The sequence below is a fragment of the Barbus barbus genome (assembly GCF_936440315.1).
Source record: "Barbus barbus genome assembly, chromosome: 3".
Classification (NCBI taxonomy): domain Eukaryota; kingdom Metazoa; phylum Chordata; class Actinopteri; order Cypriniformes; family Cyprinidae; genus Barbus; species Barbus barbus.
The window spans coordinates 24,633,378-24,659,986 of NC_136731.1; the positions used below are offsets into that span (position 1 = coordinate 24,633,378).

At 36.5% G+C, this 26,609-nt stretch overlaps 1 protein-coding gene across 1 annotated transcript; it reads left to right on the forward strand.

Annotated features, from left to right (window-relative positions):
* Window positions 1–4,505: 4,505 nt before the first annotated feature.
* Window positions 4,506–22,859, forward strand: LOC306856675 (formin-like protein 1). The gene is made up of 26 exons (XM_079396058.1): window positions 4,506–5,326; window positions 9,634–9,717; window positions 11,398–11,484; window positions 11,675–11,748; window positions 11,883–11,966; window positions 12,643–12,786; window positions 12,912–13,023; window positions 13,120–13,196; window positions 13,284–13,377; window positions 13,935–14,009; window positions 14,117–14,227; window positions 14,397–14,546; window positions 14,662–14,763; window positions 15,570–15,837; window positions 17,072–17,323; window positions 17,403–17,527; window positions 17,852–18,054; window positions 18,146–18,380; window positions 18,472–18,540; window positions 18,621–18,701; window positions 19,560–19,689; window positions 19,778–19,941; window positions 20,034–20,135; window positions 21,837–21,935; window positions 22,091–22,196; window positions 22,360–22,859. The coding sequence occupies exons 1-26, from the start codon at window positions 5,162–5,164 to the stop codon at window positions 22,422–22,424; spliced, it is 3,258 nt and encodes a 1,085-aa protein (XP_079252184.1). The 5' UTR covers window positions 4,506–5,161; the 3' UTR covers window positions 22,425–22,859.
* The last annotated feature ends 3,750 nt before the right edge of the window (window positions 22,860–26,609 follow it).

A 26,609-nucleotide genomic window follows, 5' to 3' on the forward strand; every position in this document is an offset into this window, starting at 1 on the left:
GGGTCCGCAAAATAATTTAGACTATATTTTCCAGACTACAGGTGGTGTTTTTTAATCTTCTGAGATGTGCTGAATTATTCCAAAGAAACTTGTATAATGCATTTAATGTCAAAAAGCATAAGCCAAAATGTAAACACTTAAAAGGTTTCTATAAATATAGTTCTCATGTCTATGTGACAAGTAGACAGCACCACTGAGTTTTCTACTTTTCAGGATGAGGTTCACAGAAACCGAGATGGCAAGCACATTTTGTTTGTTTTCTTTATTTTACAAAATAAATACTGCTTGTAACTAATGGCACTAGAATACATATGCCTATATATATATATATATATTTTAACATTTTTGTTCTGTTTTGAATAGTATTGAATTTAAACGATTGTAAGTGAGGGAAAATAAAATACATGTTTACAGTGTTTATAATGTTTAAGATTCTTAACGTTTGTTTTATTTATCAGTATTTACATTATTTCTGAAAGTAATAGTAAAATGTGTCTTATACACCGATGCAACCTGTGTTTTTTTTTCCTGACCTGATGCAACTTTCCGTAAAATATGGTAAATTAGGCCTATATTGTGCTGTATTATTAAACAAGTCATATAAAATAAGGACCATTTAAAACAATCAATAAATAAAACAATCATATTATGTTCATTATACTCCCACCCACAATAACTTCAACCTTAAAATCTGTTGTAATTATTAGGGTGTCCTTGACAAATCTTGTCTGCAAGGGGTCCCTGGCTCCAAAATGTAGGAAAACCCCTGTGCTAGTGGACAGGCCTCCATATACAGCAGAGATTCTGGTGTGGCAGGTGGAACTGTCTGGTCATCACAACATCTCTCTGTCTTCACGAACTGCCCTGAAACACAATTGAAATATAAACAATTATTATAAATACAAATATAGCTTCACAATGCTCATTTTGGCCTCTGGGGTGAACATATGATCAGAAAATACTGCCAGACTGATGTTTAGTCTTTAGTGAATCATTTCAAAGTATTTATTTAAAATATTTTTTGTTTTTAAAAAAATATTTTAAAGTATTTTTTAAAGCTTACATTATTGTTAATGTAGTGATAGAATGTATTTGTCAATAATAAACCTAACCTTTAGGTGTCAGTAGTGTTATATTTACCAGTAGAGTGTGTAGATTACGAATCGGAAATTAAACTGTTTCTGTTCCCGTCCTGAAAAATAGAATAAAATCCGTTATTTTTATGTTTGTTACTGTTTGTTTATTGGTTCAAGAAACATTACAGTGAAGTGTTTTAGTGACTAAAAGGGACCAACATAAATTTACCTCAGAATTTACCACCAGATATGTAACGTTACAATTACAAAAAGGGACATTTTAAAATATATAATCTTTCTAATCCAAATATATAATTGGAAATATAAATTTTAAGTGAAATTGATAAAACGACGAATAGAAGTACATTTATAATGCTTACCTTTGGCTCAGCACCGGTCGGTTTGACAGAAGACCGTTACTGTTACTGTTTGAATTTCACAGTAACTTTAGCTCCGTCGCGTGGTGAAGCTCGTTCGTTGGTCAGGTATCTCTGTAGGTTTTATAAAGTGCCCTCAACGTAGAATTAAATAAATTGCATAAAGGACCTATCGCGGTGGTTATAGCTTCAGTCTTTTGTAATAAACAGAATTAATATATATATATTTTTTTATTATGCCTTAAACAACATATACAGACCAATACAACAGACAATATAAAGCCAGGGAAATAAAAGAGAGAAAGAAAAAAAAGAAAAATACACTCAAAAACATGCAAGACCTTTACATTACTCAAATATTTTGAAGGCAGAACACAAACGGACAGTTTTAATAGCCTTTCTATTAGTGCTACTTTGAATAGTACAAAAATTGCTTTCCAATTCTCTGAAAAACACTGTAAAACAGGGTGTTCTGTTAGAAAATTTACACTTATGCATGTGAAACTTAACTAATTGAATATACAGATTAATGACAAAAGCTTCGTTATTCACATTATCCTGAATAAAATATCCAAAAACTAAATTTTCAAAGAACAAAATAAAATTAGAGAGCACCTTTTCTGTGATAAACACAGAGACGTCATACCACAACTTTTTAACAAAACTACAGTGCCAGAAGACGTGGGATACAGTTTCCAAGTGCAAAGAGCAAAAAGAGCAGATAACATCAATATCCTTCTTAAACTTACTAAGAAAGTGTATAACAGGATAGAATTTATGAATAATTTTGAAAGAAATTTCTTTTATAAACAGAATTAATATCTTCCGTCTTCGCAGTTGTTTGCGCCATCACGTTTACGTCACTACGTTAACGCCCCTCACGCGAGCGCACGTTTAAATAGATCTATATTTAATTAAATGTAAATATATTTATTTAATATCTATTATATAATTTTGTTATAATATAAATGATAATAATTTAATAAATATTATATACTATTCAATATTTACATTTAAATATGTATCTCTTTAAATCTATTGAACGTTAATCTATTTTATTTTAAATCTATTTAATTTAATTTAATATTGTATTTAATTTATAGATCTAATTAAATCACACACAGATGTAAAACTGCTGTTTCTGTCCTAGTGAAAAATACCACTCAAATAATTAAATAAAAAATAAATAAATCCATTTATCCAAGATTTTATATGGTCACATTAAGGTATAATTAGGCCTATGTTTTTAAACATTTAAATATGACTTTACATTATTTTAACACCTAAATATTTCATAAAAGTATGCTACATGTGATCAGAAGTCATAGGATTGCTTTGTTTATTTGTATAAAAAGTTATATCGATTTCCTGAACCTGTTCTGCACGTTCTACAGACGTCCAAAAAACCCTTAGCAAGACGTTCAAATTTTGAACCTCATATCTACGTCCAAGGGACGTCGTAGTTAGACGTCCAGAACCGTACTGGATTTGCACGTCATCTAGACGTCCAGATATGGTCCTGGACCGACCGACGCAATTTAGACTTCATCTGCACGTCGGTTGGACGTCTAATGTTTGTTGGGGGACCTCCGATGAACTCTAGTCCATTAATATATTTATCTATTCGTTCCAATGTTTCCAGTGAGTAAAGATACACATCAGTGTGTGGTCATGTATTCCACATGGTGGAGCTCTAAGCATGAAGGTAGATCAGCAGCTAAACTCGAGAGCTTGTTGATCTGAATGTGAGAACTTGTCATATTAACATTCGTATTTGTAAGTTGAAATTTACACTCACAGCTCTGATCTGAAAAGCTGAATCTTTCGATTTGCACACACAGACAATAATCAAAACACCCGTGTTTTGAAGTCGAAGTTGCCGATTAATAGTTACACATGTGTAGAACATGTGTAGAGTGCTTTTGCGCTTTACTTCAGTTTCGCTGTAAAATACCTTCATATCTAAGAGTGTCATACATCAAACTGAGAGATAAAGCTCACATAGCACATAGTAAAGGGTGCAGGCCCTATCTATCTATCTATCTATCTATCTATCTATCTATCTATCTATCTATCTATCTATCTATCTATCTATCTATCTATCTATCTATCTATCTATCTATCTATCTATCTATCTTTGCATGTATGCATGTCATTTCCATAGAAATCTTAAAGTCTTGGCTTTGGAAAAGCTATTGAACATTTATGCTGTTATTGTCGGAGGGAAACAAAATAGATAAATAAAATAATTCTGTCCATTAAATAGCGTATTATAGGATTTTTTTAACAGTAATATATTTATAACCAGCAGAACACAACAGTAAATAATAAATTAAACCAGTGATAAACATTTAATAAATTAAAATACAATTAATAAAAATAAATAAATCAGTAATATGCAATATTAAACAAATGTAATAATCTGTAAAATAAAATAAATAAATAAATAATAATAATAATAATAATAAAAAATATATATATAATCTAATAAATATGCCAGTGTGGTTTTATTGTGTTCAGTTGTTTACCCAACAACCATTACAAAGGTAACACTTTACAGTAAGGTCCCATTAGCTAACGGTAGTTAATGCATTGACTAACATTAACTATCAATCTGCAATATATTTGTTACAGTATTTATCAGTAAATTTATTGGTTAACACAAGTAAAAAGCAACTGTTCTTGTTAGCTCTGGTCGCTTAAATAATATGAACAGAGACACTTTTTGATTTTATTTATGTATTAGTAAATGTTGAAATTAACTGAGACATAAATGCTTTAGGTCATTACAAAAAAAAAAAAAAAGATATTAGGACAATTGGAAAAAATTAGAAAACAAGTAGCCTTGTGACAACAAGCCCTGATCAGCAGCATCAGTGTCGTAACGTACAGTACATAATATGCACATGAGTGGTGTGATATGTTTTAGATCATTATATTTTTTAAATCCAAACAGAACTTAAACTGACACACCCAGCATGCTTTCTCTCTCGCTCTAGTGCAAGGTATACAGGAAGCGTTGATGCTTCTGCTTTTTCTGTGGTTTCCTCTTGCTGTCACAAATGCTTCTCTCTCATTTCTGTAACACACTCCAGTGTGCTCGGACCGGTGCCTTCATGTAAATTTGCCAACATCTGTATATTCTTCTGGAAGAAACTTCTGCAGGCTTGATCCGAGGGGGTGGAGATAAAGGAAGATGCTCCAACATCTGAAGCACTCACATGAGAGGCAGATAACTGGAGAAAAGGCCTGTTACGCTGGTAATCAACACACTCAGCCACACTGAGAGGCTGAAGAGCTGAACTTTTAAAGGACCTCTATTGTCTTTATTGTGAAACCATAAACAGAGGATTTTCTTCTTCCTTTTTTGGACCCAAGGAAAGGTGAAAGTTCTTTTTACCATCCATTTTGTAATCGGTGGAATTTTCTGATTGTGAGTTTGATTTTTAAGTTCTCATCTCATTTGGTTTTTAACGTCCTGGACACCGTTTTTGGTTTGAAAGGTATCCATACTGTCTGACAGCATGTCCTAAAAGACTCCATGTGCTTCCACCTACACTGGATCTGAGTGACTAGAAAACTTTGTGGATTTTTACCTGTGGTTCGCAGAGAAATTTGTCTGGGTTTTTCCAGAGTTCGGCCTTTTGGAATCGTCAGTGGTTGATCCAGAAAGAGTTCAGTATCCTGGAATTCCTAAGGAAAGTTGTGATGGGTAACGCAGCCGGCGGGTTGGAGCAGGTGGATGGACCGGAGGCCAAAGGCTCAACAGGAGGGTCATACACTGCTCCCTCCACACCCAAAAAGAAATGTGCCCCTGCTAAACTACCCATGCCTCCTGAAGAAGAGCTCGAAGAACGCTTCAGTGTGGTTTTGGTGAGTTCTTTATACACAGACATGTTAACATTACATACAGTGGCATGCGAAAGTTTGGGAACCCCTTGCAGAATCTGTGAAAATGTGGATAATTTTACCAAAATAAGAGAGATCATACAAAATGCATGTTATTGTTTATTTAGTACTGTCCTGAGTAAGATATTTTCCATAAAAGATGTTTACATATAGTCCACAAGATAAACAAACAGCTGAAATTATTAAAATAACCACATTCAAAAGTTTGGGAACCCTTGGTTCTTAATACTGTGTGTGGTTACCTGGATGATCTACGACTGTTTTTTTGTTTTGTGATGGTTGTTCATGAGTCCCTTGTTTGTTCTGAACAGTTCAACTGAGCACTGTTCTTCAGAAAAATCCTCCAGGTCCTGCAGAATCTTCAGTTTTCCAGCATCTTTTGCATATTTTAACCCTTTCCAGCAGTAACTGTATGATTTTGAGATCCACCTTTTCACGCTGAGGATGATTGAGGGACTCAAACACAACAATTAAAAAAGGTTCAAACATTCACTGATGTTCCAGAAGGAAACACGATGCATTAAGAGCCGGGGGTGAAAACTTTTTGAATTTGAAGATCAAGGTAAATTGTACTTCATTTGTCTTCCAGGAAACATGCAAGTATCTTCTGTCGCGTCAGAAGGGCAGTACTAAATGGAAAAATATGATATTTCAACAAAATAAGAAAAATTTGGACATCTTCATCCTGTTCAAAAGTTTTCACCCCCGGCTCTTAATGCATTGTGTTTCCTTCAGGAGCATCAGTGAATGTTTGAACCTTTTTTAATTGTTGTGTTTGAGTCCCTCAATCATCCTCAGCGTGAAAAGGTGGATCTCAAAATCATACAGTTACTGCTGGAAAGGGTTAAAATATGCAAAAGATGCTGGAAAACTGAAGATTCTGCAGGACCTGGAGGATTTTTCTGAAGAACAGTGCTCAGTTGAACTGTTCAGAACAAACAAGGGACTCATGAACAACCATCACAAAACAAAAAAACAGTCGTAGATCATCCAGGTAACCACACACAGTATTAAGAACCAAGGGTTCCCAAACTTTTGAATGTGGTTATTTTAATAATTTCAGCTATTTTTTTGTCTTGTGGACTATATGTAAACATCTTTTATGGAAAATATCTTACTCAGGACAGTACTAAATAAAAAATAACATGCATTTTGTATGATCTCTCTTATTTTGGTAAAATTATCCACATTTTCACAGATTCTGCAAGGGGTTCCCAAACTTTCGCATGCCACTGTATCAACACAACAAAAGTAGCTAATCTTGATACTTCCTGTTCTGATAAAAACAACAGACGTGTTAGGAACTACAACAGTATTAGATTCTCTGTCTTTGTCTTTTGGAAACATAAATACTAGCTGTAGAATAAAACAAAAAACAGGAACTTCTTGTATTCTTGATGCATAGACAGTGATGATCTTAACAGAGAATCAAATTCAACATGAACATTTCAAAGCAATTGCAGTCAAACACCTGAAATGCAAAATGAAGTAACATTTGGAAAAACACTTCTTAATACAATCTGATTAGTGTCACTTTAGTTCCACATGGGCTTTTGGTATAGGAAATGGCAGTGGCGGCATGACAAATTAGGCAGCTTCTTAAGAGAAGTCATAAGATAAAAAGAGGTCCTGTATTCTCGATGACGACTGACCTTTGTTTCATCTTTCGGTTCATTGCAAGACAACATTGTCAGTTGGTTATACTCCTAGATATGCCACCCCGTGTGTTGAGCAATGTGTTGTATCATTTAACTGATTCCTAATGGAAGCTCAGTTATCTTCCATTTGATTCCACTTCAGCAACACAGCCTGTATCCATCTCAGAATAAATATTGTGACTTCTCATAAATGTGACTTAAATCTCACAGAATGATTTTGTTTCATGTTTTTAACAAAATAAAATGATAATTTTACCAAAGTAAAAAAAAAGCACTTCCATCTAACAAATGGCCATTTGATCCTTCTGAGCATACTCTTATTGGTCTATGCACAGGCGGGCACAACCAGACTGCCCCAGGCCCTATGATGAGTTGGACCCACTAAACTCATCTTTACAGTGTTGTAAAGTACTGTATGAAGGAATTTGGGACAATCGCTGCAGTTTTGTCCTTGACCCCATAAATTCAAGTAACTACTACCCTGATTAGATTACTAGTGTGTGCTAATGGATATATACATTACATATGGTCACACTTCAGAGTGCTGTCCTCATTACAGTCTACTCCCATAAGCCCTGAACTGTGCTTAATATATAATACCAACTTAATCTAGTCTACACTTTATTCACACTCTTGAACCAGTAGACCACAGTTAGTCCCCCACCCACCCGCTCTCTGTTCCTCCAGTAACTGCTCAATTTGTTTCAATGCGCTTTCGCTCTTTATGCACACAGCCTTAAAAAAAAAAAAAAAAAAAAAAAAACATGCTCAGAGCGGAAACGTCTTAGTGCTTTAGGAGGAAACACCCAAGATCACAGTGTTTCTACATTAAACTTTACACCTTTTTTTTTTTTTTTTTTTACAGACCACACCCTCTTAATTTGGTTGAAAGGTGCAATTCCAGATCTGGTGTGAAAGTACAAAACATGTTGCTAATGATGAATTTTTATGTGTTTAAGTGCAAGAGATGTGGCAACTTAGAGATGTGCCATGTTTTCAGGAAGTCACATTGTGTCAGACTGATGACTGGCACGGCATATGATCTTAAGTAGATAAACTTAAGGGAAAATAATATGTACTTAATATAATAATTTACTCAAAAATGAAGATTGCATAATAATTTACTCACCCTCATGTCATACCAAACCTGTATGACTTCTGTGAAACAACAGTGCACCCCATAGACTTTTATTGAGACAGTTTTTCAAATTTCCACAAAAACCATTGCAGGTTTAAAATTAAATGAAGCTAAATAGTTGCCCAAATGGTGACAGGATTTTCATTTTTGCCTGAACTCTGCTTTTAACAATCTGAAGTAGACTAAAGAAGGAACAATAATTGCATCATAACACATTTTGTAATGTAGGCATTTCCTTCTCGTCTGTTCCACCAGCGTCTTGTGTCAGATATAAATGGTGATTAATATTACAAATTCATGATGTAAATGGCAAATCTGATGTTATTTGAAACTGAGGAAAGACTGCAGTCTATACATGCGAATGTATCTTTCATAAACTATACTCAGACTTTCCCTTGCTATACTCCAGGATTCGGATCTCATCAACATTACAAACTAATTAGTATTATAACACTGACAAACTTCTCTTCTTTTTCATATGATGCTTTTTTAAAGATCATTATTTTGTGTATTTGCTGTAACAGAATATGTTGACATGCTTTAATGTTCAAAAAACATATTATTTTTCAAATACTGTGCATTATTGTAGGTCCTCTATGCCCCGCCACTCTTAAAAAGCTTTGTTTACTACAAAGCCCCTCCTTTAAGTGCAGTCTGCTCTGATTGGCCAACTGGCACAGTGCATTGTGATTGGCCGAACACCACAAGCCGCGTCGGAAATGTAACGCCCCTTTCCATAATCGCGAGCTTCAGCTTTCAAAATAAAAGTAAAGACAGTTAATAATGTCCTTAGTTTTACCATCAGTTCAAGCTCAGTGATGAAGCTCATATGTGTTTGCAAACAAGCCACGATTACGCAAGGTTCCGAAACTGTTGTCCATAAAATGCGTTGCTGTTCTGTTGTAAGTTGTATCTTAATGATTCCCAAAGTGCATCTACTTTCGGAAGGCCAAATAAAGTGCTTTTGCTTTCACCTAGAAACACACAGCTTCTCCCTGTCATGGCTGCATCAACACTACTGTGGTTACTGAAACCACGCATTATGCAAATATTTCCACATCGTGACATAGACATGTGGGGGCGTGTTTAAATGCGCCGTTTTAGGGGGGCATGGATGAGTCTTAACTTTGATAAAGAATATCTCTTTGGTTTTGAGACTTTAGTCTTTGCAACTTCAGGGATCTTATCTATGCAGAAACAGCTTGTAACACTCCAAAGAGAAAGCAAAACTTGAAATCGTATCATATAACCCCTTTAATATCCAATATTATATATGCAATCTGTCAATTGAAATCCAGTACTTTGTGACAGATATGCAATAAGAATAGCAATATGTTTACTTATAAGTGTATTAACATTGATACTGCAGTCATTTGAATCCATGAGTCTTCTAGCATGTTTGTACAGTTCTGCTATAGAGAGGATTTCACCTGATCTCCAGGTTACTGTAATGAACCTCTAATTTCACTTCTCAGAGCACCATGAATCTGCCTCCTGACAAGATGAAGCTTCTGAGTCAGTATGACAATGAGAAGAAATGGGAGCTGGTCTGCGATCAGGTGAGTCAATCAACTTCAACATTATGGGTTTTAAATAATGGCAGCAAAGTAGAACTGAGAGTATCTTGATCGTTTCTCTCGCTTACTTCTCATTTAGAGTGAGACATTACTCATATTGAAATATGTAATAAATTAGTCATATTGAAGTACGTATTTTTTAGCAGTTTTCTCTGTGTATTGTCATAATACTTCATGTCTGTAGTGGTGTGACCTTTGGGAGGAAGTCATCTGGTAGACTACATTTAGACACACCAGAAGCATAAAACAGATCTTTACACTGTGACACAAATACAAAAACTAAACTATTACAAGTTATATGAGGACTGTAACCAGGGCTCAAGCAACTGTGACCAATTTATATAAGCGCCTGAAAGATTGAAAGTAAAAACAGCATTTCATTAATTTCTCCAATCATACATATATCAGGAGAAAATGTTCAAGTTTTACAAATGTCTCTAGAGTTTACTAAAAAATGCTTCAAATGTAATAATCTGATCTGTTTTTTTTGTTATATGTTGTGACAATATAATTAAAATACAGGTTGAGGCATTTGTAGTGATCAGTTTCAGAAAATGCATAGCCTATAAGAAGGAAAAAACAACAGTGATAGACTCTATGTAAATGATGTTAATTTAAATAGGCTTACAACAACACAATGGTAAGTTTTGCTAAGGAGGTGTATTCATAAGTTCGGATACATTTTTGTGGAACCTTTTTCATAACAGTAAAAATACTGATGCAAGTGTGCGGTTAAAGGAAATGATGTAAAGGCTGATAATGATCAGACATCTCAACAGGAGAAAAAGACTTTGAGGGGAAAATAAGAGCAGCGGTATGAGGTCAGACTCTCAAGGTCGTGAAACTGTCTACGCACTTCCTGTGTTAATATTTGTGTCTTCCTGACAACTGTGGGATGCAAGTTTTGTAGCTATGCATGCAGAGAGCACAGGTTGTTCTTGCAATGAATGCATACAACTAAAATGTATTTCTTATGGGCATTATGTAGGCTATATACCACCTTCAGTTGGAAATATGTATTAATACGACCAGAGAAAAATCAAAAAGTGTTTGAGATGGATGTACAATACAGTTTAAAAGTTTGGGGTCAGTAAGATGTTTTATTTATTTATTTATTTAGCAAGAAATTAATGCTTTTATGTGGCAAAGATGCTTTAAATGGTTTAAAAGCGTCAGTCAATACATTTATAACGTTACAAAAGATTTCTGTTTCCAATAAATGCGGTTCTTTTGAACTTTATATTCATCAAAAAATATATCTTGGTTTCCATAAAAATATTAAGCAGCACAACTGTTTGCATCAAATCAGTACATATACTGTACTAGAATGATTTCTGAAGGATCATGTGACACTGAAGTCTGGAGTACTGATGCTGAAAAATTCTAAAATAATACATCAATACATTCAAATAAAATTGTACTTTTATGTTAAATTGCAATAGTATTCCACAATTTTACTGTTTTTACTGTATTTTTTCTCAAATAAGTAAATATGGGCATAAGAGACTTCTTTAAACATCAAAAAGTCTTACTAACCCCAAACATTTGAATGGTATGATTCAACCTTTCTATAATTCTATTGCATCAAAAAGCATTTAAATATCTTCATCACAGCTGGAAACTAGTCCATTTATTGTTTCTCTTTCTCTTGATGTCTATTAGGAGCGATTTCAGGTGAAAAACCCTCCCTCTGCTTATCTGACTAAAATCAAGAGCTTCTACCAGGACCAGGGTGGAGTGGCACGCAGGGTCAGTACCATCACTCTCTTTCTGTTCTTCCCTCATCACCTCCATACACGCTCATTTCCCTTTTATCCATATCAGTGCTGAAACCTACATGCCCAAAAAGCCCAAATGAAAACTCAGTTTAAAGTCTTGATGAGAAGTGAATGACTGTCTGTCAGTGTGTCATCTTATCTCTGTGATTCCTTCTCCACAGTTCAAGAAACGTGTGCAGGAGTCAACTCAAGTCCTGAGAGAGCTGGAGATCTCGCTGAGAACCAATCACATTGGGTTAGTGGCAGCTCTATTTTCTTGTGCAGTGCAAAGATAGTCTTCACTGCTACTCCTGAATAAACCTGAAAGATAATTTTGCACCTGAATAATGGAAAATCTCCATATCATGATATTCCTTTTGTACTCTATAGGTGGGCTCAAGAGTTTCTGAACGAGGAAAACCAAGGCTTGGATGTCCTGGTGGACTACTTGTCATATGCTCAAAGTGATGCGCCGTATGTTTATTCTGTCATTTCTGTCTAAGATTTCCCATCAACACCATTACGGTTGTCTAATGCAGTACTTGTCCAAGAAGATTTTATGAGTAAATCCTATTTTTGACAAGAAGTAACTACAATTCACTTTCCATATTAAAAATAAAGGATCCAAAAGGGTTTTTTGCAGTAATGCCATAGAAGGGCAATTTTTGTTTCCCTAAAGAACCTTTCATTGAACAGCTCTTAGAAGAACCATTGCTCTCTTAAAAATAAAGGTTCTTTATTGGCAATGATGGTTCCATGACGATTCTTTAACATTCATAGAACCTTTCCATTACACAAAAGGATATATTTATAGTGTTATTTAGATTATAAGTGTTCTTAACTCTAAGACAAAAAAAAAATGGTTCTTTTAAGAACTGCTCACTGAAAGGTTTTTAGGGGAACCCTAAATGGTTCTTCCATGACGTTGCTATGAAAAGCCCCTTTTTCAGCCTTTATTTTTTTCTTTTGTAAGAGTGTAGTGTGAAGTACATTTTAAAAATCCAAAGAACCCTTTGTAGAATGGAAAGGTCCCACGGTTGTTAAAGGTTCTTCATGGAACCATAGATGCTTATAAAGAAATGTATTTTTATGCGTGTAGTCACTCGGTGGCTAGAAATGAACTCAGATTCTGTGCTGACGTGTTTCTCAGGTTTGAGGTGGAATCTGTGGAAAACGGCGGATCTGTATCAGACAACAGGAGGTTGTCAGAGAGATCAGTGGAGGATCTAGCCAAAAATGTTAACCATTCTTCCACACATGGCATGACCAGAGCGGCACGTGCATTCACTGTCCGGTGAGTCATTGCTGATCGCTGCTCAGTATAAGGACTAAAATGAAGAAACCATCATGTTTAGATAGTGTCCTTATTCACTATATTCAGTGCTCATCTTTTGTTCATTCCCTGCCTTTCCACATTAGAATAAGTAACTTGACCTATGGCAGAAAAACTATGCGCAATGCCCGATTGGCCACCCAAAGAGATGACGTTCACCTCTGCATTATGTGTCTGCGTGCTATCATGAATTATCAGGTATGCTGGCGTGAGGAACACATACAATCACTAGGCTCAGCTACTCAAATATCATTTTAGGAGAACTTTGTGACTCACCATTTTTTTTTTTAACAGTCTGGGTTCAATTTAGTAATGACTCACCCCAGATGTGTCAATGAAATTACACTCAGCCTCAACAACAAAAACCCCAGGTGAGTGTTTTTTTTTTTTTTGTAGACTGTAGGGGTTTGTGTGTTTATTGTGTGAGTTTGTAATACATTTAAATACACTGTCCATAGGACTAAGGCACTTGTGCTGGAGCTGTTGGCTGCAGTGTGTCTGGTTAGAGGAGGACATGACATCATCATCTCGGCCTTTGACAACTTTAAAGAAGTAAGATGACCAGCCTTCATCACATATACACACACATTTTTTTAATCAAATGGGATGTCCTCATAAAATGGTTTGGTCATGCAGATGGTCAGGATACATTTTCTTCTGCCCAGATGTACTATCTAAAAACTTAAATAACTCTTTTTAATCTTTTACCTCCTCTAAGTGTACTCATGTTGATTTTATTTCTCAAGAAACATGTATTATTATTATTATCAAAGCTGAAAACAGTTGTGCTGCTTAGTGTTTTTTGTGGAAACCATACTAAGAAAGATCAAAAAGACAGCATTTATTTTAAATATTAATCTTTTGTAACATTATAAAACGTATTTACTGTGACTTTTAATCAATTTAATCCATCCTTCCTGAAAAATTAGTTTCATTCAATAAAAAAAATAAAGAATGGTAGTTTATGTAACATAAATATCACAAATTATGCTACCAATACTACACAAATGCCTTTTAGACACTAGTAAAAGTCTAGACATCTTGTAGCATATAATATTACAAATGTCATACTCAACACTTACCTCTGAATTTGGCCCACTTTCTCACAGGTGAGTGGAGAGAAGAACCGCTTTGAGAAGCTAATGGAGTACTTCATGAATGATGACAGCAATATAGACTTCATGGTGAGCTTTGATGTGAATCACAATAACACGACAGTTAACCTGGTCCCTTTTGTTTTGTGTAATATGATTGATTTGAAACTCTATCCATTTGATGATTTTCTTCACAGGTTGCTTGCATGCAGTTCATAAACATTGTGGTTCACTCAGTGGAGAACATGAACTTCCGTGTGCATCTTCAGTATGAGTTCACCCAGCTGGGTCTCGACCAGTACTTAGAGGTAAGACTAGTGTACAGGACAGAGAAATACTTTCTAAAAGCATAACGTACATCTTACACATAATTAACACGGGACTGGATATTAGATTTGAGATGTTTTAAATGCAGTGTGTATTCATGAAGCTATGCATTATCCTTGTAATGTAACACACAACTGTTTGTGTCCGCAGTCCTTAAAGGAGATGGAAAGTGATAAGTTGCAAGTACAGATCCAGGCGTACTTGGATAATGTGTTTGACGTTGGAGCTCTGCTGGAGGATGCAGAAAATAAAGGGGAAATAATGGAGCATTTAACAGAACTGCAGGAGACCAATGCACAGGTTAACTATACTCTATGGACACAAACACATTTGCACATAATCATTTACTGCATAGTGCACATGCCTCATGTTGCAGGTAGGCTGTTCTGTTCCTCATAATATTCTTGTGTTGTAGCTGAATACCAGATTGCAGGAATATGAGAATGGAGCACTGGAAAAAATGGCAGAACTAGAGCAACAACTAATGCAGGCCACTAAAGAGTCAGCACTGCTTAAGGTACCACACTGCATTTTCCTTTCATTGCATACTATCTACACTATGTACTAGAAGTATTTAAGATTGCATTTACATTTAGTCATTTTGCAGACGCTTTTATCCAAAGCAACTTACAAATTAGAAGCTATCAAAACCAACAAAAGACCAATAATGTAAGTGTTGTGACAAGTCTCAGTTAGTCTAATGCAGTACACACAGAAAGGACAAAAGAATAGAAAAAGAATAGAGAGAGGGTACATTTTTTAATTAAAAGAAAACAAGTTAGAATAGAAACAGAATAGAGATGGCAAATGTTATTGGGTCCATTATTTTTAATAAATATAAAGAAAACAAGTAGACAAAATAGAAATAGAATATAGAGGGTCAAGTGTAGATGGAAGAGATGTGTCTTCAGCTGTTTCTTGAAGATGGCTAAGGCTGCTTGGATTGAGTTGGGCGGGTCATTCCACCAGGAGGGAACAGTTAATTAGAATATTTAACATTAACAGTTAATTTGTTTTTATTGTTTCTTTCAATTAATTGTATCTTTAATTAGCATTATTTGTTTTTAATTTAAATTTAATTAAAAATAATTCAAGATCTTATCTTATGAAAATAAATGTATTTTGTTTTCGATATTTAGATGTAAAATATGCTTAGGTATTTTTATTAGAAATTAGACCAAACATGTATCATAGTAAAGTTTCTTTTTTTGGTAGCTTATGTACGGTATGCCAAATGCAGTACATACATTCTCAGAATAATAATAAGAATATCAAAATTGGGAATTAGTCATTGTCTCAAACCTTTACGTGTGTGTGTAACAGGAGAGCTTGCGAGAGTCCTGTGCCCAAGTGAGCACTTTGCAGCATAGAGAACGAGAACGAGAGATTCAGAGAGAGAGAGAACGAGAGCAGGAGCGTCTGTCGCAGCCCTCACAGGTAAACAGAGAGGCGAGTGAAAAGGAGTCCAAACTGGAGGCGAAGCTGAAGGAACTGGAAGAGAAAGGCTTAGTCCGACTGGAGCGTACAGCCTCTGGAAGCTTGGACATCGAAGTGATTCCAGTCACCGTAGAGAAAATTGTCACTCAAACAGGTAGGAGCACTTCTGCAAGAGTTCTCCTTCTGCTTAGCATCTAAAATTAAAGGGGTCATGAACTGCCTTTTTTATTATTTTTTACTGTTTTCTGAGGTCTACTTATAATTTCATCCAGATTTTTACATCAAAACACATCATAATTTAGAAGTAATAAGCTATTTTCTGTCCTGTTTTTAACTCCCCTCATCAGAGCGCTCTGTTTGAATAGACGTGGCGGATTGTAGACTGAAGTAAACGGCCACTGCTATGATTGGCTAACATTTGTGTATGTTTGACAGCCTACATCCTTCACAAATAAACGCTGCTCTGATTTAGATTAAAAACGCATAAATACTCAGTACATATCAAACGATCTGTAATAACAGACAAAGCAATAGTGACCACGTAATGAAAACAGTTACTCACACTTGAGTGGTGCGACATCGGATTCAATATATTTGGCGTAGCATCGTCTTTTAGTTTCAATCTCTCTGAAAATCCTGCATCGAATTTTGCCTTGTTTGTAAATTAATCCGTGGTAAAATGAAGTGAACAAAGGTCCAAGTTCTTATTGATGTGGTCTGGCACTTCATTAAAAATACATTTCATCAAATAAAGTTTAGGATTTGGTTTCTGGGTAGACCTGCGTCTGCCTCTCTTGTTATTTAGGCAGCGATGTAGAAGCAGGCGTTGATCTGCCACACTATTAGTAAAGTGAAGTGAAGTGACATACTGCCAAGTATGGTGACCCATACTAGGAATTCGTGCTCTGCATTTAACCCATCCAACGTGCACACACACAGCAGTGAACAAACACACAGCAGTGAACACACACACACTGTGAACACACACCCGGAGCAGTGGGCAGCCATTTATGCTGCGGCGCCCGGGGAGCAGTTGGGGGTTCAGGGTGGTATTTAGGGTGGAGAGAGCGCTGGACATTCACTCCCCCACCTACAATCCCTGCTGGCCGAGACTCGAACCCACAAACTTTGGATTACGAGTCCGACTCTCTAACCATTAGGCCACGACTTCCCCAAAATTACGTCATAAAGTGGCACATTTTGGTAGATTGGCTTCTTTTAGTTCTGGAACTTACAGGATTTTTTAATAGCACAATGATCTCTATCAAAAGATCAAGGGAATTTTGATTTCTCAGTTCATGACCCCTTTAATGCTTCTAGTGAACTTAAAACGTTTACCTTTAGCTAACAACATTGATATTATCATAATGTCTGTTTAATGTTCACAGTGACTGTGTCAGGTCCAGCTTCTCAAGCGCCGTCCCCTCCAGCTGCAGCACCGCCTCCACCTCCTCCTCCTCCACCAGGAGCTGCAGCACCCCCTCCACCTCCTCCACCACCTCCTCCTCCTGGAATTGGAGGTATTCCACCTCCCCCTCCTCCTCCCCCTCCTGGCGGAGGTCCACCACCACCCCCGCCCCCACCTGGCTGTGGACCACCACCCCCTCCAGGAGCTCCTCCTGCCCCAGGGGCTGAAACAGGTAAAGGGACTATTAAAGAAATACTTACACAGACATGCAACCTGAGCTGAGTGACTGTATCTTCCATTGTTTTGCACAGGACCAAAGGGACGTAAACCAGTTCAACCAAAGTTTAGGATGCCTCTGTTGAATTGGCAGGCTTTGAAGCCCAATCAAGTGACAGGAACGGTGTTTAGCGAGCTGAATGATGAGCAACTCTTAGGGGTAACAGCAAAGAAATCCTTAAAATTCACCCAAAATTAACCCGTATGACTTCTGGAGGACACAAAATAAAATATTTTGAAGAATGTATAGAATGAAAGCCAGTGAGTTACAAAATTACTTTCGAACCCATTGACTTTCACTGTGTGGATGAAAGGATTTTTTCAAAAATATTTTAATTTGTCTTTCACAGAAGAAATAATGTCATACAGGTTTACAATAAAGATGATGAGTAAATGAATTTACATTTTTGGGTGAACTAGCTCATTAAATAATTGAATAATTGGTCAATTAATCAGTTAATCTATTACTCTCTCTCTGTCTCAGGAGCTGAATATGGATGTATTTGCAGAGCAGTTTAAAACCAAGGCTCAAGGTCCTCCAACAGATCTCTCTAAGCTCAAGGTTAAGGTGGCTGAGAAGGCACCTAGTAAGGTGTCCCTGCTGGAGGCCAACAAAGCCAAAAACCTAGCTATCACCCTCCGCAAGGGAGGCATGAGCCCCAATGACATCTGCACAGCCATTGAGAGGTGTGTTTCAATAACAGCAAACTGCAGCAAAAAAAAGCTTTAAACCAACCTGAACCGCATGGAAACTCTATTCTCTCTGTCTCACTCTCAGATATGATCAGCAGTCTCTGAGTCTGGACTTTCTGGAGCTTCTTGAACGTTTTATCCCATCGGAGTATGAGATGAAGCTACTGCAGAACTACGAGAAGGAAGGGCGGTCACTAGAGGACCTGAGCGAGGAGGACCGATTCATGAGCCGCTTTGGTAAAATCCCACGCCTTGCTCAGCGGATCAACACCCTCACTTTCATGGGCAACTTCCCAGAGAGCGTGAAACGTCTGCAGCCGGTCAGTTCACATCAATCTTTGGCTGTTGTACCTAGTACAATTCATGTTTTATTCAAAAGTCATCCTTTCCCCCCCCCACCTGTTTCTGTAGCAAATAGATGCGATCATTGCAGCTTCCGTGTCCATCAAGTCTTCATCAAAGCTGAAGAAGATGTTAGAGGTGAGTAGACCTCATTTGTGCTTAGAGGTATGAATGGTGTGCTCCTTCAGTGCAGCTCACTTATCAGTCTCCTGCTTCAGATCATCCTGGCTTTTGGGAACTACATGAACAGCAGTAAAAAAGGAGCAGCCTATGGGTTCCGTCTGCAGAGCCTTGACCTGGTGAGTGAGTTTGTAGCTTTAAGGCTCATGTTTTTATGCAGGACTTAAGTGTTATGTATGCTTTGTAAATAACAGCAGAAAGTTACAGGCCCAGGTGTGTGTTTTGGGGAGCTCTCTTTTTATTAGTTATAAGAGGCCTTTTTTTAATGCAGAAATAAAGAAGCTAATGGATTCTGAAAAAATAGGGATTGAAATTTTGCATGTGAATGAAAACTTTGCATGCCAAACTTCTGTATAAATTACTTTTACCTTTACCTTTCAGTTTTACTTTCAGTTATGTTAGTACATCAAGCTAAACTAAATGAAAATGCAAAATTGAAAATGGAAAAAGTTGCCAAAATAAAGTAGCTGAAATAAAATAAGTTGGTATATTATATTTTATTTCAGTTTACGTTCAATTTGTTTCAAGAAATGAAAGTTTCAAACTATAATAACCCCAATTAAAATTCATTAAAATAAATGTCAACAGTGACAATTTGCAGGCTATTTGTAATTTCAAATTAAATAGATCTCAAGGATCTATTTAATTTAATAAGATCTTGAAAAAATTCTTCAAATTTCAAAATATAAGCATCCTATCTCACATTTTCATTTACTAATTACAAAGACTGATAAGAAACTAGTCATCTATCAAATTTTATATGATACTTTCACATTATAATTGCTGTATAAATATATTGATCTGATTCATTACTTCATGAGGATATTTACCCAAAATAAAAACAACTTTTGCATCTACCTTACCTTATTTGTACCCTCTACCTTTGCAATAATTTCATCTCATATTTGCATCTGTCCTTGGTGACCACAGTTAAACCTCCCAGTGTCCTCACTCAGTCTCACTCTCGTGTCTTTCAGCTGTTGGACACTAAGTCCACAGACCGCACACAGACTTTGATGCACTTCATTGCAAATATGGTGCGGGAGAAATACCCTGAGATTGCCTCCTTCCACACTGAACTCCGCTTTGTAGACAAAGCTGCTCCGGGTAAGACATGCCATAGTTACTGTACATACTACAAACATGGGGATACATAGTCTTTTCTGTTCTGTTTCTCACTCCTTTGCTCTCTCAGTGTCTTTGGACAGTGTGCTCCAGGATGTGAGATCTCTGGAGAGAGGGATGGAAGGGACCAAGAAGGAGTTCATGGTGCAGGACGACATCACAGCGCTGAAAGAGTTTGTTAAGGCCAACAGTGACTTATTAGACTCGCTTGTTAAAGATGGCAAGACAGCACAGGTGAGAGCACAGTGTTTGCTCAATGCACACAAACTCTTTGACATTAATTCTGCTTAATTAGTCTTGCTGACTTTTTCTCTTTTGCCAACAAGGATGCATACACGTCTGTAGTGGAATACTATGGAGAGAATCCAAAGACGACACAGCCTTCCATGTTCTTCCCATTCTTCGTCAGGTTTATCAAAGCTTATAAAGTGAGAGATTCTGCAACATTTATCCACAGCTATTGAACTGGTTCATGTCAACACATACACATAATAACAAAGCTGTTATTATTTGATTGTTCACATGCTTATAGGAATTGCTGTAAGAACAGTAAAGGAATAAAATGTTGAATAAGCATGTTAAAGTGCCCCTATTATGGGGTTATGAAAGGTTCATATTTTGGTTTTGGGAGTCCCCAACAACAGACTGACATTCATGCAAGGTCAAAAAACACTTTAATTTACTTTTATCTTGCATTGCTCAAAGATTCCCAAACGATAAATTTTTCCAAACCCCTCCTTTGCATGACACTAGTCTGCGGTGATTAGTCAGATTGGTCGATTTCATTTCCATTTCATCATGCCTGTAATGCTTTGTGTACAGCCGTTACCGGGGAAACAGCTCTTTTTACCGCTCCAAAAGCGGCACCTAGTGGCAAAGAATGAATTTGCATTTTTTTCATTCAGACCAATGCGAAAATCAAGTTTTCCCATGTCTGCGCGTGCAACGTGGGCGGGGCAATATGCTAATGCTTCATGTTGACATCAACATGAAAATGATTCAGAGTCGACTCTTTCTTGTGAGAGAGAATATCTTTATACACGGTGCACTTTCAGATTTAAAACTTGCAGGATGTTTTCATTCACTTAGAGCTGTGTTACACACTGCATGCAAGCTCATTTTCAAAAATCCATAATAGGGGCACTTTAACCTCTTAAGACCCGAGGAAAAAGTTTTCGATTGTGTCTTTACATTGTTTAGAGCATTAAAAATTATGTAAAAAAAAAAGATATTACAAATGATATTTCATTCATAAGTTAGAGGACGAAGTTGGTAGAGGACATCGGGACTCAATTTCTTTAAAAAAAAATAAAAAGACATGAATGAACATGCATAGGCAAAAACAACAGATTCTTTAAATCACCAATACATTTTTAGGTTGATTTTTTTTTCTTCTTTTTATAAAGATGATTCTCAACTATAACAGAATGATTCGATATAGCATTTTTCTTTCTGCAAAATTTGTGTAAAATGGCCATAAACAGGTTCTCATTATACACAATGTATCTATAAACTAAATCTAATTAGCATATTAATGGATTTTTGGGGGAACATGTAATGAAAAAAGAAGTGTAATAATGGGAGGAATAATTGACCAGATTTTCATAATAATATGTAATATTTCATAGAATACTGAAATATTTCTTTCCCTATTCATTTGTTGTGTCTCCCAAAATGCGTAATAAACATGCTTTTAGTCCCGGTGTCTTCATACATCCTGTTTCATAACAGAAAGTCACATTTTGATTTGAAACCCCATACCATTTTCCAGAGATGTTTTATTAATTGATTTATGACACACAATTTAAAAATTTGATTTAATTGATAATTACAAAATATGATCATATTTCCATAAGAGTGTCACTAAATTAATTTCAGATATTTTTGAAGACCAAGGAGAGTGGTTACTGTGAAACATCAAAACATTTAAAATCCCTGAATGTGCTCTGTACAGGACATCCAGCTGTGACATGTATAGTCTCAGAGAAATTCACTAAAATATAATGTCCTCATATGAGGCCGCAGGGTCTTAAGAGGTTAAAGGAGCTGTGCTCTACAGAAAGAGCAAAGATACTGCAATTGTTTCACCAACTGATTATTAATAACTGTGGTTTATTATTGTGTCACAGCAAGCAGAACAAGACAATGAACAGAAGAAGAAACAAGAGATTGCAGCAGAAGAACAGGCAACCCCTTCCCCAAAGAAGAAAGATAGCACTCCTCAAAAGGTTAGAAAAGTGTCATTCTAAAATGTGTATGTAATTTTATTCATGAAATATTTTTTTTAATATATCAACTATTCGGTTATTTTATTTAAATAAAGCATTGCGTGGAACTGCACACCCTTAAGTTATTCCCCTGAAAACTTTCCTACTATGATCAGGGTCCCATGATGCCCAAAATGCCTCAGATGGACCTGATTGCAGAGCTGAAGAAAAGACAGGTGAAGCCCCAAGTCACAGACGGGGCCATTGAGGGCATTATAACAGGTAAAAATGTGTTACAGATATACAGCCAAAATAGTCAAAGTCAAAATATACCTTAAGCACTTTCCTTATGGTATAAACTGGTAAGAGCGATTAGCCTCCTACTATTCTATAATCTCTATTTTTTTCAGAATTAGAATTTAATTTTTAATTTGTCTCATGTCAGATTTGAGAAATTCACCCTACAGAAGAGGTGATGGTCGGAGAGCAACTCCACGACAAGACAACTGAGACTTCTTTCCTTTCCACAGGACACTTCTGTACATAACACCTGGTCTTATTCTTTATATAATAAAACATTTTCAATCTGTACAGTGATACAAAAAATGACTGCCAAACATACACATCAACAGACGCTGCACACAAACAAAGAGTCACACTAACAGACACCCATCATCACACACGCTTACATAAATGCTCTGATACATGTAACCTTTGGAGAATGTTTAAAATAATTGTACATAAGGCACAAAAAAGATTTTTGTACCATCGTATATGCTCCTGAATATGTAAACAATTCCATGAGCTTCAATTTTCTGTTTATATTGCTAAAGAAATTGTAAAAAGTGTTCCTAGATAAAGGCACTTATATACAGCCTGATAATAAATAATACCCCGATAAGAATTCTTAGATATTTCAATAAAACAAGTGAAAAAATTGTACAGTAAGACCCATTTCATTTAGTATGAGAAACCAAAAAAAGACTCCGTAGAAATATTGTCATATAAGAGAGCTGTACTTTATTAGACACACAACCACAGCATGTACAAAAGGTCTCGGCTCTCAACGATTTCTCACAGGAAAAAAAAAATAGTCACATTTCTCACAAAGTTATCATGGCATCCACACTGATAAATTAATTTTTCTTCTGTATCTATAGTTTATACATCTAATTTGTATATAGAGAGATTCTCAGTTGGTATATTACTCTACTCTAGAGGTGGGAGAGTCACAGCGTGGGTAAAGGGCTTGCACCATTACTAGTGCACTGATGGTCAGAGCTGAGTTTAATCTGCTCAGTAAAACACACTCAGAGCTCGCCACTCAAGTCTGGTTACCACATCACCACAGGTTACAGTAAGACTGGACATGCCTGAGCCACAAAGAAATCAGACAGATCATTTTTTCCTACTTTCTCTACAGCTGTGAACCTCATATCAGTGCACTTGACCTCACTATTCTCTTTAAAAAAACAAAACATAGATAACTTTTTTTTTTTTTTTTTTAAATCATCTGCACCGTGCAATTGCTTTTAGAAAGTACATGCATTGCTATAATTATTGTTTTTAATATTTTTAAAACTTTTAATATATACCTTATAACTCCATCTTTTAAATAAAACTTTTTTTCTGGACATAATTTTGTAGGACTCTCTAATAATTACGGTTTTATTTACACGCTATAGTCTTTTCATACTTTTTTACTCTTTTGTAGTATTTTATTCTTATTGCTTGATGTCAGAATTTTGTAACATCCACACATCCATGTAGAAAAAAAAATCTCACTTAAGGGACTAAAGAGCTCTGGTAAAATATTCTACATAAAGACGTTCCATCATAGAATGTGCTTTCTCCAAATTACTCTGTTATTTTTGGTCAGCCATAACTAGCAGAAGCATCCAGCTCCTCCTATTTCCTGCAGTCTTTCCGGGGGAAACTCTAACCTGCAACTCAACATTAGCATAATGTGGCAGAAACACTTGTGCAACTGTTTCCTTGACCAAGGGATTTGTACATTGACAGTTTAAACATCTGCTACTCAGTACTGAAAGTTGCAGACTTACTCCCTACCACTAGAAGGCAGAAGAGGGTCGTGAGTGACAGTTCATTTACATTTACCATTATATCCACACTGATCATTTCACTCAAACCAAACAAATTAAGAGTTAGCAAATGACATTCTCAGGTCACAATACAGATTAGAGCTTCATAAGTATCAGCAATGAACCCGATTTCACTCGGATTTTTTGAAGTGACATACTGCCAAGTGTGGTGACCCATACTCGGAATTCGTGCTCTGCATTTAACCCATCCAACGTGCACACACACACAGCAGTGAACACACACACACACCGTGAACACACACCCGGAGCAGTGGGCAGCCATTTATGCTGCGGCGCCCGGGGAGCAGTTGGGGGTTCGGTGCCTTGCTCAAGGGCACCTCAGTCGTGGTATTGAGGGTGGAGAGAGCGCTGGACATTCACTCCCCCCACCTACAATTCCTGCCAGCCCGAGACTCGAACCCGCAACCTTTGGATTACGAGTCTGACTCTCTAACCATTAGGCCACGACTTCCGTCTTTTGAATGGCTGACTGGATAAAGGCATTTTCAAATTCACCCAACACTTAAAACAACTCAGAAAATTAACACAATATCAACCTGTGGTTAGATGCAGCTATACTTTATACATGAACTGGGCTGTACAGAGTAATATTTTCAACTCAATATACAAAACACCTCTCTTATGAATAAATAATTTTCTAGTGTGCTATATATTTCCTCGGGATTACAAAAACAAAAATATGTACAAATAAATCTCAGTTAATATAAAATCAACAAAAAAAAAATATACAAACGCAAATCTCGCTTCATACATTTTTTTTTTACCAACCATGTTGAGTGAAAAATAAATGACTAACTTTAAAGATGTATTTATTTATCATGTCTGAGCTGTTATCTTGCCATGTTTTGAGAGAGAAAGATTCTACTTTAAAAAGGGAGATTTTCCCCACCTTTCTACATGTATCCATCGCAGTCTATGAGGGGGTCAAGAAAGTCTTTTCTTAGCTCACAAATTTCTACCCCTGGCTTTACTAAGAGAATGAAGTGTACTTCCTGACAGGAAGTGCTGTAGATTCTTACCATCTCCATTCAAGCACAAAACCCACTTCTCGTTTCTGTGAAACTGTAGCCACAAGGGTAACGTTTTGAATGTTTGAGAGTGCTCACTGCAGCACCGATTGCTAAATTTGTCTCATTTGCTAGTTTGCAATAATAGTTCAGTCTGGGTCTTTAAAGAGACCAAGCTGTGAATCTGTTGCTTCCTGTGAACTGTCCAGACAAATCTAGAGTGTAAAAATTCTAGAGTATGAATCAAGTTAATCATTTTAACAAAAGTAATTTTAAGGAATTTGCAAGCCACTGCTCAACTTTTTGTGTAATAAGCAGATCCAGGCATGACTTACAAATAAAGCTTTGTTTGCTCTTTTATTCAAAGATGTTAAATTCAAACAACATGGCTTAAATTAAGGTGTTTCCATGCATGTAACAGCCTAAGCTTGACCTTTTTGCCTCTCGCAGCACCTACCACGTGAATCATTATACATTTCAAACATGAATTACAGGCCGATTTGGCAGCGAGACACGGAGTAACACCACTAATCTCTCCTCTGGCCATTTACTCTCGACGTCGACCTAGTGCTTAAGCCATTATTTTAAACCCCACACCACAAGCAATCAAGTTCACACATTTGTTTCGTCCGAAAGCTGGAAAAATCTCCCCTCTTGCTCTATTCATCTCATTCTATTCCACTCTCACTCACCTTTACACATTTAAATTCTCGGGACTCATGAGGAAACCTGCAGGTTGTCGCATTGAAAAATTCACAACATAGAAAAAATCTTTATCGCTCTCTCTCTCTCTGTGTGTGTGTGTGAGAATATCATCAGGACTAGAATGAGAAAAGAACATGGGTGGGTATAACCAGAGCCTCATCAAAAATGATAGTGAATCTAACTGTGTGTGGTTTGATAGAAAAGCACACGGAGGGTTTGACTGGCTCATTAGGAGAAAGGATGAGTTGGAATGCTCTACCGCACAGATGTCTTTCACTCGATGGATCACGTCCACTGGCATACATGCTGTGGAATTACCCTCTGTCTTCTTGCTTGTGCAACCCCTACATGGTGAACCTAACCATCTGTTTGTTCATTTTAAATTGGAATTTGGTTTCACAATCTGGGAGGCCCAAAGGTTAAGACAGCTTGTGCCGAATGTTTGATGATTGTCAGATCATTGTACTTTCTCTGGATTCTTGTGCTTCTTTAATGACAAGAACAGGGGAGTGTCCTATATCCTTATGTAGGAAAACTGTGACGGTTAAGAACTTAAGAAAACAATAGCCTAACAACACCATCCCATAATAATAGATTCAAAAAGCAGGCAGCCCTCCGCTTTCCCACAATCCCTCTGTTGCCATGACAACTTGTGCTAAGTTACAGCAAACATGTAAAATGGCTGTATGAAGACCATTTGAGTGCAAACGAGAACAAAAACAGACTCTTAGGCAGTGTATGTATATCAAAGGGCTAGTTCTTTGGAAAAATGAAAATTCTGCATGAATTGCTTTCTACTATAGAACACAAAAGAATATATTCTGAAGAATGTTTTTGTCCACACAATTAAAATCAGTGGG

Coding starts and splice junctions, on each gene's coding strand:
- LOC306856675 (XM_079396058.1), top strand. CDS start 5,162: ATGGGTAACGCAGCCGGCGGGTTGGAGCAGGTGGATGGACCGGAGGCC. Junction 17,324..17,402: donor TGCCCCAGGGGCTGAAACAG/GTAAAGGGACTA, acceptor TGTTTTGCACAG/GACCAAAGGGACGTAAACCA. Junction 18,541..18,620: donor AGCTGAAGAAGATGTTAGAG/GTGAGTAGACCT, acceptor CTCCTGCTTCAG/ATCATCCTGGCTTTTGGGAA.